Here is an 18,490-nt window from a genome sequence, read left to right as displayed (position 1 = left end):
GTAGAGAAGAAAACTTTTTAAATGAAAGCAATGTTTTTTAGGTTTCATTAGTCATATTTAGCTAGCAAATTAACCAGTCGCTATAATAGCTGCTTATATTTTCAGGGGCTCACTAAGTCTTTGTCCTGACTGGAATTATATGAATATATGATTTAGAACTGGAAGGAACCTTAATGGTCATCTCATCTAGTCCCTTCATTTTATTGAAGAAGAAACTGAGTACTTGCATGACAGGTTGTTTGAAAAGACTTGAGTTAAAACATAATATTTTTATATACATAGATACATGGCAAAATTAAATTCACCAGGTGCCAGGTCTTGCAGAAGGGGAGAAAGAAAATAGGGCTTTGCTATTGTTGATAGAAGGAAAAGGAAAACAATTATGAACTTTATTCATTGTTTATTACAAAATATATATTTTCATGCTCAATGATTTTTGGAGAGGCACTCTTGTCAATCTGAATATGAAGTACTTTCCACCTTTGCAATATTGGGGTTGTAGTTCTTAATAGTATATTGGGTATATCTTTTGGTTTTTGATAATATTAGGTACAACTGAAAATTGCTACTCATTTATAAACTATTGGCATGACTTTATATGATTCAGTTCTGGGGGAAAGGTTATCCATTAAAATTGGTAGGAAGGTGGGTACGTTGCTCAAATGATTGAGAGCCAGACCTAGAGATGAGTTCCTGGGTTCAAATTTGGCTTCAAGTACGTCCTAGCTGTGTGATTCGGCAAGTCACTTAACTCTCATTGCCTATAACCTGTACTACTCTTCTGCCTTGGAACCAATACACAGTACTGCTTCTAAAACAGAAAGTAAGAGCTTAAAAATAACTGGTAGAAAGACATAATTACTTAGAAATCTGTAAAATTCAGTATGTCTTGGAAATGGATTAAGCAAGTATGAAAAGAAATGCCTGCATTGAGTTACTAAACCACTGTATTTTTATTCCATGATAGAAATAAAAAATCTGTTGAAGCTTTTTTATTGTTATTTTTAGATCTGCCCACATCAACTTCTAGAGAGGGAGCACTGCTTAACAACAATAGTTCTTCCATTTTACTTGTAAGTGCTTTTCACAAATGTATTTGTTATAGAAGAACAGAAGGAGTTTTGAGTATCTGAATAAATTATTAAACACACTGGAGTTTGTTTATGTTGTGGACAACAATGTTAAAATAATGTTCTTTGAGGATTTTTGTAGTAAACTCAAGTGTAATATGGATCTTTCATACTAAATTTGATACTCTAGCAAATTATGTATTGTTAAAGCTTTGAAATAATAATTTACTAAGCAGAATTATTTAGGCATAAACTTTAAAGTATACAAAGATTTTTGTATTGACAGAAAGTTAATTTTTTACAAGAGGAAAAAAAGCTAAATGAAGTACTTCTAAAACAAAAACATGCCTCCAGAAATGAGAGTTTGAAGTGTAATTTTAAAAGTTTAAAGGACTAAGTGGTAGTCAGCATGAAGCATCAATAAATGTACTATTTTTAGGGAAGTTGTTTTATTTTAGTGGTTCTTTTTTTTTACAGTGATATTGAAAAGTAGTCAGGTGACAGTATATCCTTAAGTCCCTTATTTCTCTCACAGATGAATGGACCAGCTAGTTTGTTTGCTTCTGAGAGTTTCCTGGGAATTTCAAGTCAACCTAGAAATGATTTTGGAAATATTTTTAATAGTGGGTCTCCTAAAGTGTCTTCATCTTTAGCTGGAAGAAATCCACTAGAAGGATCTCATGAATTACGTCAAGCATGTCAGCTCTGTTTTGTAAAATCAGGTAAGGATCAGACAATAGAAGAGATTGCATTCCCATAAACAAATTAAACTTGCTGTTGAAAACTGAATTTATTTCATAAATATGTAGTTAAAAAACACTGAAACTGTTTTCGCCAAAGTTACCAATGATTTCCTAATTACAATGGCCATTCCTTATTCTTCTTGACCTCTTGGCAACCTTTGACATTGTTGATCATCCTGTTTTCTGTGATACTTTTCTTTCAAGATTTTTGACACTACTTTCTCCTCATCTTCTTCCTCCTACTTATCAGACTGTTTCTCAGTTTCCTTTACTTGATTATCATCCAGGTTATGACCTTTAGCTGAAGGTATCTCACAGAGTTCTGTCCTAGGTCCTTTTTCTTCTCCTACTATTTGACTTGATAATCTCATCAACCTTCATAGAATTAATTATCATCTCTATGGTAATAATTCTTAAATCTACCTTTTCTGTCTCAATCTTTCTTAGAGCCTTCAGTCTTGAATCTCTGACTTCATTTCAGACATCTCAATCTGGTTGTCCAATAGACATCTTAAATTTAACATGTTCTAAACAAAACTTAAAAGTTCCCTCTAAACTCTGTCTCCCTCCTAACTTCCCTATTATTTTGGGGGGGATAACACTATTCCTCCCGGGCCCTTAGGCTGGCAACCATAGTGTTATCATTGACTCCTTATTCTCCCCATTTCTTATCTGTTACCAAAGCCTGTTGATTTTACCGTTCTAATTGTTCTCAGATTCGCCTTCCTAATACTACATTATGATATCTTAAATATGCCCACTTTTGATATTGTCATCACCCTGCTTTAGGCCCTTATCACTTCATGCCTAAACTATTGCAATAGTCTATTGGTGGGTCTACCTATCTCAAGTCTCTCTCCCCATTCCAGTATATCCTCCAATTTAGCCATTAAAGTAATTTCCCTAAAGTGTAGGCCCCCCTCCTCCCCATCCAACTCTGTTACTTCTTCTACACAGTCAACTCCAGGGACTACCTCTTGTCTCTAGGACCAAATGCAAAAATCCTCCTTTTGGCAGTCAAAACTCTTCTTAACATAAGCCCCACCTACTTTTCCAGTCTTCTTATACCATACTCAGGAACTCTTGGTTCCAGTGATACTGTCCTTTTTGCTGTTCTGTGAACATGACATTCTATCTCTCTGCTCTGAGCATTTTCTATCGGCTGACTCCATACCTGAAATACTCTCCCTCCTCACTTCTTCCTCTTGGCTTCCTTCAGTTCCCAACTAAAATCCTGTCTTCTATGGAAGCCTTTCCTAACTCTTCTTAATTCTAATGCTTTCCCTCTTTTTATTATTGTCCTACTTTTCATGAATATAGATTGTTTGTACATGCTTATTTGCTTATTTCCTCTTTTACATGTTAAGTTCCTTGAGGGCAGGTACTATTTTTTGCCCTTTTTTGTATTCTCAGCCCTTAGCTGATAAATGTTAATTGTCTGACCATAGTATAATTTGGAATAACCAATAACCTTTACATGCCATATGTTGGTTGTGTTCTTTCCAATCAATTCTAGGTAATCATTAAGCTTTTTGCCTGAAACAACAGTTACTTTCTTCCATCTTTTGGGTCTCCTTTACTCTGTTTTTAAAAAAATTCAACTCTAGGTTTGAAATGCTAGTCATGAGAGTTATTGCTTTTATTTGAAACCATTTATGATGTGTATTTCTTAAAAAATGTCTTCTATTTTAAAAATCTTTTTATTCTAGCTCTATCAGTGATCCAGCATTCATTATGTGCATCATGATATAGGTTTTAGGGAGGAAAAGACAAAAGTGAAATAAATGGCTGCTCTTGAAGAGCTTATATTTTTTTCAGGAAAGATAGTAGATATGAGTGTATATGTATCTATATACTTAATTAAAATATATACAAATAAAAATGTAGCAATTTGGGGGAGGGTATTAGTTGTTTTGGGGCCTGTGATCAGGAAAAGCTTGAAGCTTGAGCTGAGACTTGAAGGAAATTAAGTATCCTAAGTTGGAAGTGAGGAAGGAATACAATCTAGGGGAAAGCCTGTCCAAAGCCATGGAAATGAAGGATGGATCTAGATTTGTAGTAAGAAATCCATTTGGCTAGGCCAAAGAGTTCAGGAAGGGTAGAAATGGCTACAGCAAGGCTTGAAAGATAGATTGAGGCAAAATTGTGAAGGGCTTTAAAGACCAAAGGGCCTTTATGTTTGACACTATCGGCAATAGAAAGCCATTGGGATTGGTATCAGAGTTACATGGTTAGATCAAAAATTAAGAAATTCACTTTGGTAGCTCTGTGGAAGATGGATTGAAGAGAGACCTAAGGGAAACTTAAGAAATTATTGCAATAGTCCACACAAGACATGATGAGATTCAGAACTTAGGTAGTGTAGGGAAAGGGGATGTATGCGAGAAATGTGTGGGTAGAAGCAAAAACATTTGGAAATTGTTTGCACATAGAGGGTGAGGATAATGTCAAGTTTGTGAGCTTGGTTGACCAGAAATATAGTGGTATCCTTGAAAGGATAGTGAAATTTAGGAGAAGGTTACAGTTTGGGGAAAAGAATTGTTCTGGTCATGTTGAGTCTGAGATATCTGCCAGAATATCTAGTATCCCATAGGTAGTTGGAGATGTGAAACTGTAGCTCAGGAGAGAGACTTGGGTTGGATATATAAATCTTGGGGTCATCTACATAAAGGTAATCAATTTTGGTAGCTGATGAGAATACCAAATAATCAAGTGTAAAGGGAAAAGGAAAGAGGGCTCAGACAGTCAAATATAAGTATATACCAAATATGTACAAAATTAAAAAGATAATGGGGTGACATGGGGTAGGACTAAAAAACTGGAAGTATTTGATCAGGGCAGATTTCATGTAGAAGGCAGCACTTGAGTTGGGATTTGCAGGAATATAATTTTCTAAGAGTTGGAAGTAAGGGAGAAATAAATTGCAGATATGGTGGAAAGCCCACTTTTTAAAAGGTTTTGCCCACAGTTGGGTGTAACATGGATAATGATTCAGCAAAGGAGATTGCATAGAAGAGTTAGTAAGATAAGAGTAAAGCCAAGAGAAGCAGTTCATGAACATTCTGAGAAGAGAGTTTCTAGGAGAAGGTGGTGATCAACAAGGTTGAATGTTACAGATGAATTAAGATTGAAAAAAGGCAGTCATATTTGGCAGTTTAAGAAATTATGCATATATAAGGATAAAATGATGTCATGAGTGATTTAAAAGTGAAACATAACCTAAAAAGGAGTATAGGCACAAACTTTATATAACTGTCTCTTGTCATAACCACTTTTCATATTGCTTTGAATTTCCTTTTTATACCTTTTCTCTGGAATTAAAGTGGTATAATTGCTGTCTTTCCTGAATTGGAAGTTTTTATTACTAAGGAATGAGTATATGAAAGATTAGTTTTATTTGTCCCTTATTATATTCTATTATCAGGTATTGCTATAAGGAATTTATTAAATGTTCATTCTGTCTCATTAAGAGCAGAAGTTTTATTAATATCATGCTCTTCTTTAAGAAACAGAGCAGACAGATCTTGCTTCCAGCTCTTTACAAGGCCTATCATAAAAGAGAATTCTGTGAGTTCTGGGGCAATTTCTGTGAATTCCTTGGGAGCAGGGTTGCTAGATCATTTCTTTCAGAAGATCTGTTAACTATTTGAGACAGTTACCTTTGAGAAATTTGATTAACACATACAAAGCTGAGGAGAAGAGTATATTTGATTGAGAACTTTTTCCAGGAAGGGGGAAGGAGCTGTCAGAGGGGGCTCTGTCCTCTCTCTCTGACTTGGAAGGAGGACCTGCATTAGAGTCTCTCTGCCAAGAGATTCTGACAGTTACATCTGACTTGGTTTTTCATAGATTACTTTTTAAGGGGTTAATTACAAATTTAAGGTTCATCGTTTAGCATAGATTAGTAAGATAGAATTAAATTTTATAGTTTAGTGAGAATAGTTTAAGGAGACCTGCTTGCAGTCAAAGAAGAGGCTGCAAAAGAAAGCAGCTAGTTTTGGGGGATTTTATTTAGAGATTTTAGTATAAGGTTAAAAGATTTCCTATCCTATTCTAACTCCTAGTTTTTTTCCTTATATTTCCTCTCCCTACCTATATTATAGAACAAATAAATAAGGGTTGTATCCAACTGTTTCTGGCCTTCCATCCACCACCTACAAAGTAGTTTAACTCCTGATAGCTTTTCATTACCAACCATCTGTCAATATCTATTATCGCTACATTATCAGCTTAATCATAGTAATAACAGTATAGTGTGAATTATTTGTTACTTTTTTCATTTCACAAGGTCATTTATTTAGAGCTAGAAAACACCTGAAGGGCCATATACATTTAGTCCAACTTGTTTCATTTTATGGATGAGGAAACTGAAGCTCAGAAGAGGTTAAGTGACTTGTTGAAGTTCATATACTAAGTGATAGTGCAGGATTTATAGCTGGATCATGAAATAATGGTCAACAAATTTACCCTGTTTAATGAAGTGAATTTGAAGGGATATAAGCAAAATTTAAAATATACTTCATCAGATTGGATACCATTCGTTACCCAATCTAATATAGATATGTTAATTAAAATAATTATTTGACCAAAATTGTGTAATGGATGTATATTCTCATAGACATTGTACAAAATAAGACTTTATACATCTGTAATCAAATTTAAGACTTTTGTGCCTATTTTCAAATTTAATTTTTTTATCATTTAACAAAAACTTGTTTTTTCTCCTCACCTTCTCTTGCTCCCCACCCCCAAATTCTTCTAATAAATATGCACAGTCTAGTAAAAGTAATTTCCAAAGTAGACCTCTCCAAAAATATATCTCAATTTGAACTCTGTCAGGAGGTGGCTAGCATATTTCATCTTGTTTCCTATGGAATTATGGTTAGTTACAATTTGCCCATTTTCATATAATAGATCAAATAAGGTAGAAACTCATCTCTGAACTAAGCAAATATGAAAAGTACTTGTGTATTTTACTGATAATCAGTTAAATGAGAGTTATAACAATAGGTTGAGTTTATCAGCTGGTTCATATATTTGGCAAGTTCAGGGAAAATACAGATAAAGCTAGTTTGGTTGAATTTGAATTGAATTCAGAAAAGTTGACTTAAAATAGTTGCACTGGTATGACCATAATTTTCTACCTTGGTCTAGGTAGTACATCTTTTTGTAGTAATAATATTTTATTATAGTTCATATTTTGGTTGTGTTTTTTTATTTAAAAAAAAAAAACCTTTACCTTCCATCTTAGAATCTATACTGGGTATTGGTTCTAAGGCAGAAGAGTGGTAAGTGCTAGGCAATGGGGGTTAAGTGACTTGCCCATAGTCACACAGCTGGTAGTGTCTACGGTCAGATTTGAACCCAGGACCTCCCATTTCCAGGCTTGGCTCTCAATCCACTGAGCCACCTAGCTGACCCCTTGGTGTTTTAATAGCACATTTATCATGTAAGTCTTTGTATACTATATTTACAAAAAAGTTTATGGGATTAGAATGTTGATGAATTGTTTACTTCATCTGTGTGAATCAGAATTCTTTTGGTCCAATCCAGCAAACATTGATTAAGTGTTATATACAAATCACTGGCTCAGCTATAGGCAGAAGCACAAACGTTAGATGAGTCAAAGTCTGCCCTCATGGATCTTACCTTCCACGAGGTGCTTGTGACACTTATTTTGTGTGGTAGTTATTCTACTATATGTTTATTAATGGATAAACAGTGCCATATGGAATCTGATGTGAATAATGATCATTCCCAACTGGAGAAATCAGAAATGCAGGCCTGGAAGAGCTGGCATTTTGGTTGGGTTTTAAAGGAGGATGGGTATAAACAAAAGTCAATAGTTCTTAATCTGGGGTCTGTGAATTTGTTTTAAAAAATCAATAACTGTATTTTAGTATAGTTGGTTTCTTTTGTATCCTATGCACTTTTTTTATGCTTTAAAAACATTATTCTGTGAAAAAGTTTCTAGAATATACTAACTGCTAATGGGGTCCATGACATAAAAAGAGTTAAGAACCCCTCTGCATTAGGCTAAGAGTGGGAGATGAAAGCAAAAGAACCAAGTTAGGAAAATGCAGGCTATGTTAGGATGGTGATTAGGTGGTTCAGTTTGACTGGAACATGAAAGGGAAATAATCCTAGAGAAGTCTAGAAATTAAAGGTCTAGAAATTCAAATTGGTAGAAAGCTTTTTTTTTTTTTAACCCTTATCTTTTGCCTTAAAATCAAAACTTGTATTGGCTTCAAGGCAGAAGAGCAAGTAAGGGCTTGGTAATGGGGGTTAAGTGACTTGTTCAGGGTCACACAGTTAGGAAATGCCTGGGACCAGATTTAAACCCAGGTCCTCCTGTCTGTAGGTCTGGCTCTCAATCCACTGAGCTACCTAGCTGCCCCCTTGGTGGAAAACTTTGAATGCCAGGTCAAGAACCTTAAACTTATTTGGCAGGCTATAGTAAGTCATTGTAGGAGTCTGAGAGGGTAGGAGTTACATAATCAGATCAATAAAAAATATATATAAGGAGAAAAATTCTTAGGATAGGCTTGTTTGTGATATGGAAGTGTAAGCAGTAGACAGAGAAGTGGGAGACTCCTAGTAGAGATTATTTCAAATGCAGCCCATCTCAGTTATTGGCTTTATGTTATAGGTTTTCTTCATTAAGGGGGATAATGCACTGATTTGGGAGGGATTGAATTTGGAAATATTTGTGATGTAAAACAAAATATCAGCCTCTCATTTTTAAGGAAGAGAAAGCAGATAAGCACCAAAGCATTAGGAGTTGGCGGCACCTCCTCAGATCAGGGGTCCTGTTTCCCACTTTGCCCTCCCAACCATGATCCATATGTTCTTTGTGCTTAGCACACAGTAGGTGCTTAATAAAATTCCTTTTTCATTCATTTTATTCATTCACTCAGTGGAGGATCAAAGGTACTAATTATGGGACTAGTAATTTTATTTTTAATCTCAATATATATACTGTGAAAAAGAATATACAAAATGAAATATGACTCCTCAAGTTCCCAGGAGGAAGAGTAAATGAATGGTAGCTTGGTGGAGGTCATTTAGAGGGAGCCAGGTAGCACCAAAACTGAGAGGGGAGAAAATCAACAACTACATGGCAATATACTTGGCAAATGTCCCTTTCACATCACAACCTTCCTCTCACAATTTTGATATATTACAGGTTGTCATAAGAAATTAAATGGGAATTTTTTGAGTTTTGCAGAAGTTGCAAATGACACAGAAAAAAATTGGAAAGCACATAGCCTATGGCCAAATATTTAATTCAGATTTTACAATAAGGTACTCCAAACACTCCATAAAGAAAAAAACAATTCAGACTTTTTCCTCTGGTATGAAAGGAGGGCCAAAATTTTTTATGGGGATTTTCCATATTGTTGACCTCTGAGTTGTAGAAGGGATCCCTATATAAGAAATAGAATCCAAACAAAATCCTTGTATAAAAGAAACTGTGGGAAATTTAGGGGTTTGTATCTTAAAAAAAGCAATGTAATTGGAGAAAATTAAAAGGACAATTTAAATAGTGAGATGGTGGAGCTGCTATGTGAGGATAGACTTGGATTCTTGGATAACTGATTCATATTGAGCTGTATCAAACTCTTTATGTTTAAATTGTTGAGATTGTAAGACATTAATATTTTAATGAGTTCTTTCCTTAGATGGAAAGTAAAATAATGCTGAAAGGTGTCTTGCGTAATCTGACATATGTTACATTCCTACTTTTTCTGTTTAAGGGTTTTTTTTTTAAATTTCCACTTGAGATAGTAAAGATAATTTGTGCATTTTCAGTGAGAATTTGACTCTTGCTGTGAATTCTATGTTTCCATTAGTTTGTGATTGTAACTGGCTTAAAATTTTTAAAATTTTATATTTCTTTTCATTTCTTTAGGTCCTAAATTAATGGATTATACCTACCATCTCACTTTAGATCATAAATGTAAGAAAGACATTTTAATTGGTAGAATAAAGAATGTTGAAGATAAATCATGGAAAAAAATACGTCCACGACCAACAAAGACAAATTATGAAGGGCCTTATTATATATGTAAAGGTAATTTATTATGTTATTAATATTATTAATTTGGTTAAATAAAGATGAATAAATGAAAAAGATATCATAGTTCAAAGTGAGCAAATAAAACATTTTGATTATATCTTTAATCAGTAAAGAAATAAGAAAGGATGTGTGGTACTACAGTGTATAGAGCACTGGGCTTGGAATCAGGAAGATCTGAGTTCAAACTTGGCCTCATACTCAATAGTCATTTAACCTCTGTCTGCTTCAGGACCCTCATCTGTAAACTGAGGATAATAATAGCACCTACCTTCCACAGTTGTAGGGGTGAAATGAGATGACAATTGTAAAGTGCTTTGTAAAACTCCTAAGCACAATGAGTTAAGAGATCATCATCATTATTTCTACTACTACTGGTTATTATAATTATATCCATTTTCTAGTGGCCAAAAATCACCTTTTCCACCATTTCAAGTTTAGTAACTAGAAGCAAGTTATTTGGACAGAATTTTAAATATATCTTTTACTGTATTGGCTATAGTATTTAGGTTCTCTTATATGTACTGGTTCATATATGGTAAATCAAATTCTAATCTACTTCAAGAATTATCTTGGAGGAGCTGGGTATGATGGCACATGGATAATCCTAGCTAATGCTGGTCCATCTCTTGAATTTAGTTTTTCTGAGTTGCAGTGAACTAAGTCAATCAGATGTCTACAGTAAATTGAACATAAATATAGTGAGCCCTCAGAAGCGGGGAAGCCACCAGATTGTCTTAGGATGGAAGAACCAGTCCAGGTCAAAACTCCTATGCTGAAAGCACGGAATTAGGCCTAGGAGCCCTTATATTTCTACTCTATGTGAAATAGGGAGAGTCAGTCTTTAAAAAATATATACAAATAAAAAAAAGAACTATCTCAGGCCATTTAAAATCAGTTTCCTATTTTGCCTTCTGACTGGAGCTAAGCAGAATAATAGTGAAATGATTGTGGTATTGGTAAAACATAGAAGCTTTGATATCTTTGTTTCCTAGTGGTTAGAGATAAAAACTTTTCAGTGTTTATTTCAGATATAATTTGGCTTTTGCTTTTCAGCCCTTTTTCAAAATGTATAATTTTTTCATATCAAATGACCTTGAATAATTCTTTGAACTTTTGAATTCAATGTACAGCTTACATTTAGGCTGTTGACACTTTCTTCCTTGACTCTTACCATATATAAAATGTAAAAACTTGATTTTATCTTGGCTAGTATTTTCTAAACTTGTTATATGCCAATGAAATATGTGTGTGTAGATTTAAACTGTCTCTGAACTATTCTACAAAGTAAAAGGGATGATAATGTATTGAAGGTTTGTCTTAAGTTAACGCTATATTTCTATAAGTTGTTTTTTAGGAACTGTCAAAATGCTTTAAACTCTTCCAATTTGATGTCCTTATAGATGTTGCTGCTGAGGAAGAGTGTAGATATCCAGGTCATTGTACTTTTGCCTATTGCCAAGAAGAGATTGATGTGTGGACACTAGAACGAAAAGGCGCATTTAGTCGAGAGGCTCTTTTTGGTGGCAGTGGAAAAATTAACTTTACAGTGTTCAAACTTCTTCAAGAACATCATGGAGAATTTATATTCCTTTGTGAGGTACATTTTCCAAGGTTTTCTTTCTGCTACAAAACTTTGTGGCTTTTTGGCAATCATCAGTTTTAATGTAGGTTTTCTTTGTAAGTGTTTATAAATTTTAATCTTTTTAAAAAAATTAAATGGAAAAATTAGTGAAATGTCCATAAAGGGTCATTGGAAATAATGTGATAATAAAAATCCTAGATAGGAAATTTAAGTTTTTCATTTTTGTCTTTATGGTAAACTCACTTTTTTGTCTATTCCAGAAATGTTTTGATCATAAGCCCCGAATAATAAGCAGGAGAAATAAAGATATTTCTTCTTCCTGTTCTCACCCCGTTACAAAGCATGAATTTGAAGACAACAAGTATGTTGGCGATTTTTCTTCTCTTTTCAGTCATGGAAAAGTAGAACGCACATAAGGTTTCTCTTGCAGTGCCAAATAGAAGCAGTGATATCATCATGCTATTTTGTTCTTTGTTGGTTTTATTTTGAAGAAATAGTTCATAGAAAAGTATTTTTTAGGGTTCTTCTCAGGCAAAGAAGAGAGTTAAATCATTTAATTGATATTTCACTAATGCAAAAGAATCTTGTTATAAGTGGGACAAATCATGTTCTTTAACATAACTGTTATATACAATAAAAGCATCATGTGAAATGAATTGCTTACTGTTAAAGGGGTTCCCTCAGACAATTATTTTAAAGTTCATTTGCTTTATAATGATTTAAAATATATTCCAACTAGAGATCTTAAATTTTGCTTATGTTTTATTTTTTAAATATATATACTCAGAAGAGTATATATGTTTATATATTTCAGAAGACTGAAATATTACCTCCCTTTTCCCATTAGGTGCCTCGTTCATATTTTACGAGAAACTACAGTCAAGTATTCTAAAATCCGTGCTTTCCATAGTCAGTGTCAACTTGATCTGTGTCGTCATGAAGTTCGCTATGGCTGCTTAAGAGAAGATGAGTGTTACTATGCACACAGCCTTGTGGAACTAAAAGTCTGGATAATACAAAAGGAAACAGGTGTGTGAGAACTGCAAGTATGCTTCATCAGAAACAGTATGGGTGCCTTATAAAGTGTGATGCGAAATTCTATATAATTGTAGGTTAGAACTTAAGAACTGTAGAAGCTATCATTTTTAGTAGATTATACTATTAAGTTACTTTTTAAAAAATGCCTGCATCTGCTTTAAAATTGTTGCTACAAATGAATCAAGTTTGGTATGGGTTTCTTGGGAGGAAAGATGTCTTAGGAATTCAGAGCAATTGTTTTGCCCATCATTTTTTTGTCAAGTACAGTACTACCTTATTCATTAAGCATTAGATAAGGAAATAAATATAAATGAATATTTAGGTGGTTGATATTGTTGAAATTTTAACTGCTAAATGAGTGGAGGTTATTAGGTAAATAATTGAAAGAAAGGCTTTTGTACTTCCTAGGTATAACACATGATGCCATTGCTCAAGAATCTAAGCAGTATTGGCAAAACATAGAAGCAAAAGCACATGGAGCACAGGTATTTTCATTTGAATACTAAGCATTTGACATCCCATTTGAGACTCATGATAGAAATCATTTGTTAAATTGGTGTCATTATAGGATAGAATGGGAGACAGGATTGTACAGTGGAAACCATGCTTACTTCCTCTATTGACCTTAGGTCCTGAATGAATGAATGAGAAATCATTTCTAATCACTTACTATGTGCTAGTAATAGCACTGGAGATAAAAATGTGAGCAATAAAGTTAGTCCTTTGGGAAAAAAACATTTATAGGAGAGCTAGAGTTGCAAATTGGGCCTTTGCGATAGGAGGAATATAGGCAGTAAATCTTTTAGTCTCCCTGGCCCATAGTTTTCTTATCTTTAAAAATGAGGAGTTTGGAGAAGATGACCTCTGTGAACCCTTCTAGCTCTGGAGTTATGGTGACATGATCTTCCATGATGTAACATTCTCTATAATATTAAAGACAACTTAATAAAAAGTATGTGAAAAAGGATGTTTTCAGTTCATTAACACTCAGCATCTGCTTCTGTTTGTTGCACTGATAGCTAACTACATTAATTGTATTTCCTTATAAATCACAACACATCTTCCAAACATTAGAGATGTGGGTAAGGGTTATGTTTGTGGTTTCCTCTAAATAAATATATCTTTGGTAACAGAGGTAGCTATGTGGCACAGTGGATTCAGAAAGACTTAGTTAAAATCCAGCCCGAGATATTTACTAGCCATATGACATTGGGCAAGTCATATAACCTCTGTCTCAATTTCTTCAACTGTAAAATGGATATAATAGCACCTACCTGTCAGGGTTGTGAGGATCAAATGAGGCAATATTTACAAAGTGCTTAGCACAACTTCTGGCATATAGCAGACCCTATATAAATACTAACCATTTTATTGTTATTATTATACAGAAATTTGTCATCTATAATATGTTTTTCTGTATTTTAAGGTATTATAGATGTTATCAGTGTCAATAAAAGTTATTGTATTATTCAGTTTGTATGTATTTGTAGTGTCACCTTTTTGGTTTAGGGGAAAATTTTTCCAATTAAAAAAATTTTTTTTTGTTTTTTTTTTCTTATTTAAGGTACCTGGGAACCAAATAAAATATGGATCTCTTAATTTAAAGATAAAGTTTGTATGTGCCCCATGTTTGAGAAATGGCCAAGTCATTGAACCAGATAAAAACAGAAAGTACTGTAGTGCTAAAGCAAGGCACTCGTAAGTAATGTGCAAAACAAATATTAGTTTTATTATTTACTTTATATAGGTTTAAATATATGTTGTTAAGAAATTAAGAGTTATAACAGAAAGAAAAGTTAAAGCATGGAAGAGGGCAAGGGGAAAGAAAATAATTTAGGAAGTCAGAAGCAAAGCATTAAGGATTGAATCACTTTAAAACTCCTAAATTTGATTTTTTGTTTTTCCTTTAACTTTGAATGCTCAACATCAAAAGTTTTAATGTAAATATCAGTAGAAATATAGGTATTTCTAACATTGTGAAATATCACTTATCAAAGGGTTAAGCAAAATAAATAAAATCTTTGATGGCCCTTGAGGTACAAACTTTGTATCTATTCCTATATGTTGTACCTATTGCCAGTGTGTCTGTTTTTCTGAACTCCATTTTTCTTAGGTGGGACAAAGATCGTCGAGCGATGAGAGTGATGTCTAATGAACGTAAGAAGTGGATGAACATCCGTCCTCTTCCCACAAAGAAACAAATGCCTTTACAGTTTGATGTACATACGTAATTTTTAAGCCACTTTTTTTTTTATTAGGCAACCTCAAATAATTGCAAAATTACATTAATTTGAGTGAAACTCAAACTTCTTAAATAGTAATCTTTGGAGAACTGATAGTGAAATTAAAAGCTAACATTTGCTGTTATTTCTTATAATATTTATGGTATTCAAAAACATTTTAAAATAACATATTAAATATTAATTAGTTTACTTAAGTATTTAAATATTTTGACAATGTATTTGATAGCAGTCAAGCCATTGGCTCAAAAAAATTAACTTAGTTATCTACAAAGAACTGATATAAGATAAGACACATATAAGAACATATTGTTTACGTTATAGAGAGGCAATATAGCATAGCATAACATATGTAGGGATGGCCTTGGAGTCAGGTAGATTTGATTTCAGGTTTTGCCTCTGGCACATTGGTAGTGTGACCAGGAGCAAATCACTTAATCTCTCAGTGCTCCAGGTAACTGATGGTCTGTACCTATCTCCCCATGTTCCCCCCCCCCTTTTTTTAAAAAGCATTCCAATTATATATATATATATATATATATATATTAGTGGGAGTGGATAATTGAGAGAACATAATGTAGTGGCTAGAGAGCTGGGTTTGAAAGGCAATACCTGTATTTTCAGAATCAGATTTCAGGCATTATTTATGATTAAATTATTGATACCATCCAACTTTGGCTATTTGAGTTGTATATTTTTTAATCTAACAAGATCAGGCATGGTCCAATTTTGTTGACAATATGTGGTTTGGAAAATAATTTTAAGTAATAAAAGAGGAATGCTGATATAGATCTAAGGTTTTAGGTTCATCGTTTATGTTTGGAAGAGACTTGAAATCATCTAGTTCAACCCTTTTATTTTATAAATGAGAATTCTGAGCCAACTGAGAGGTTAGGAGACTTGCCCTGATATTAGATACTTGCACCAGGTCTTCTGACTCCAAATGCAATGTCCTTTCTATGGCATTATGTTGCATATAATTCTACACTATGGCAGTAGCCATAGCTTTTTGTACTGTACTGATGAACTGGAAATGCTGTTAGCAAATCAAGTTGTAATCTTTGTTTAAGTAAGCAATAGATGTTGAAAAAGATGGAGATTTGACTTTTCATTGTTTCTAGTAGTTTGCAGTTTTGCAAAATGTATTTTTATATAAGATAAATCAGCATAGACTTTTATGGAGCTTTTTTGCTGTTTTACCTAGAACTGTTCTAATGCATATATTCATACATCCAATGAATGATTGCTGAATGAATGAACATTACATTACCACTTTGAGATATTCATTGAGTTATACATAGTATGGTAGGAAAAACACCAATGTCTATCTGTATGTAAATGTATAAAATAATTATATACATATGTGTGTATGTATGCACACAAATCATGGTAAAAGAGTAAATCATAATTTAAGTCTGATCCTTTTGTGAATACATTTTAGTATGTTTTATAAGGCAGATACATCTGTTATTAGAGGTTGCAGAATATTATCTATTTGACTATATAATAAAAGAAAAGATAAGATGTGAACAGATGTTAAAGGCACCTTTGTGTTGTTACCAGGTCATTAGGCTCATTAATATCCAGTCTATCATTATCATCTTCAATGATAGAAATGTAACTAATTATACCTTCTCTGATTAAAGGTGAGATTGAACTCATCTCTTAAGGGCCTCTCCTGCTCTGAGTGCTACCTAGGATCCAGTCCATCCTTATTCCTCTAAATATCATCATCCCTGAAATATTTTTTTTCTTCATTGTTAACTATTGGTAATCTTGAAAAAGCATATTCCCTTGTGGCATCTAGTCAACTTATTTGTACCCAATGGAAGAATGTAATATAGCACATGAAAATATTGATAATCTGCAGAGAGAAGTAGTTTTTCTGTTGAATAATATGTCCATGTTTATTTTAATCAGTGCTTAGTAATTGCCCTTGATCCAAGTGAGTGGTCATATACAGTCAATATTTGGAAAACTGAATGTATTTTTAAAAATACATATAAGCAAGTAATATATTTTTAATATACATAGGTTAAGTAATGTGTTGAGTGTGAGTCTGATCTTATGCAAGCAGAAAAAAAGATAGATTGGCATAAACTTAACAGTAGTTGTATTGGAATGTATGGCATAGAAAAATGAGTATAATTATTTGATAGATTTTTAATTCAGGTTTCTAAATAATGTCAAATGTTTTCTTGTTTCTTGACAGACCTGATTCTAAGGCAAGTCTTAGATTTGTACCTGTCAGTATAGCACCTTTATGTTCTACAAAATAACAGGAAATGGTATTATAGGAAAGCTATAATGTCCTAATTAATGTAATAATTATCTTCAGATAATGTACATCTAGTGAGATGGAGGTCCTCTGCTATCATTTTAAGTAAGTTAGTTGGTAAGGGTTTTCTGAAATCTTATTATTTAGTAATTTTGGGGCTAGAATATTAGTATTTTTTTCTCTACCCTGATATATATCCAGTTTATTTGCTAACAGGTTAAATTTTCTCATTGTTCAAGTAAAGGCAGAAAATGTGGTGTGGCATAAGGTGGAGACTTGAAGCTATAAAACCCAAAAGGCCAAATTCTATTAATTGTTAAAGTAAAGTGATTTGCTATATAGAAAAGTAAAACAACATATCTGAGTGTTTAGATATTTGCATGTAAGAGTAAATCCCATGATTTATGGCATATTTCTTTTTGGAGCCTTATTTGTAATTTTAGGATACTATTTTAAATTAAAACCTTAAATTTTCTAAAAGCTTTCATTTTTCAAATGTTTCATAGTCATTCTATTTTGATTAAATGTAAGAAATTAGGTAGTTTCATCTACAAGCCTGCTTTAGGCTTAACAGATATTTTTTTCTTTCATATAGCTGTGCAATCATATTGCTTCTGGTAAGAAATGCCAATATGTTGGAAATTGTTCCTTTGCTCATAGTCCTGAGGAGAAAGAAGTTTGGACTTATATGAAAGAGAATGGAAGTGAGTAAAAATGAAATTTATCTTAAATATAGCTTCAGAACTATGGTTTCATTTCTTCTGGTTTTAAAAAGCATGCTTTCTCCCCTTTATATTGTAGTTTATTTCCTTTTGCATATAGCAGACCACTAATATACCTTCTTACCTGCTATCATTGTTTTCTTTCAAGGTTATATCTTATGTGCATTAGGAAAATTATTAGTTTCTTAAATCACAGCATCCTTTTAATACACCAAGGCTAAGTTTAAAAACTAACCAAGCAACCTTTATCATCTGTCTTAGAGTTAATACTATGGATCAGTTTCATTGCAGAAAGGTGGTTAGGGCTAGGCATTTATGTTTAAGTGACTTGTCTGAGGTCAAATTTGAACTGTCTCCAGATCTGACTATCCACTCAGCTTCTTAGTTGCCCTTAAAGTAAATTTTTTAAAGATGTCATTTTATCTATAATGGTCACAATTTAGTTTTCACAAATAAGTTAAAGAACTATTTACTGAACACTTGATGTTCAATGACAAAAAGTAACCCTTCCACTGGGGATAAGACTGCTTGAGAGAAACTTCAGGATATATTTCAATATTTAACCACAAACTTGCAACTATGAGGTTTATCCTATTAAGAAAAAGTCCTCAAGTTAAGTGGCTAGAACTTTTATCAAATACTAAAGACCAGCAGCCTTTAGGATACAATATCCACTTCGTGTGCTAGTTATTGCATTTTAGTTCTGTATGAATGCAGAAAAGTACAGAAGTCCTATC

The 18,490-nt window shown here is 33.2% G+C and overlaps 1 protein-coding gene across 8 annotated transcripts in view; it reads left to right on the top strand.

Moving 5' to 3' along the window:
* Window positions 1-18,490, top strand: part of ZC3H7A (zinc finger CCCH-type containing 7A) — a 68,820-nt gene that overhangs the window by 43,330 nt on the left and 7,000 nt on the right. For 7 of the 8 annotated variants that reach the window (XM_007498631.3, XM_056806153.1, XM_016423995.2 and 4 more), the window contains 10 exons: window positions 1,009-1,073; window positions 1,606-1,792; window positions 9,726-9,887; window positions 11,294-11,490; window positions 11,736-11,836; window positions 12,323-12,504; window positions 12,922-12,998; window positions 14,078-14,211; window positions 14,627-14,732; window positions 17,627-17,735. In XM_007498631.3, the coding sequence (XP_007498693.1) occupies window positions 1,009-1,073; window positions 1,606-1,792; window positions 9,726-9,887; window positions 11,294-11,490; window positions 11,736-11,836; window positions 12,323-12,504; window positions 12,922-12,998; window positions 14,078-14,211; window positions 14,627-14,732; window positions 17,627-17,735 (1,320 nt within the window). The remainder of the gene's footprint in view (window positions 1-1,008; window positions 1,074-1,605; window positions 1,793-9,725; window positions 9,888-11,293; window positions 11,491-11,735; window positions 11,837-12,322; window positions 12,505-12,921; window positions 12,999-14,077; window positions 14,212-14,626; window positions 14,733-17,626; window positions 17,736-18,490) is intronic. The other variant, XM_016423997.2, reaches the window with a different exon arrangement.

Source organism: Monodelphis domestica, chromosome 7 (genome assembly GCF_027887165.1).
Source record: "Monodelphis domestica isolate mMonDom1 chromosome 7, mMonDom1.pri, whole genome shotgun sequence".
In the NCBI taxonomy this organism is placed as follows: Eukaryota; Metazoa; Chordata; class Mammalia; order Didelphimorphia; family Didelphidae; genus Monodelphis; species Monodelphis domestica.
Note: the sequence above shows the minus strand (reverse complement) of the source record. Positions and strands in the feature narration are given on the sequence as shown.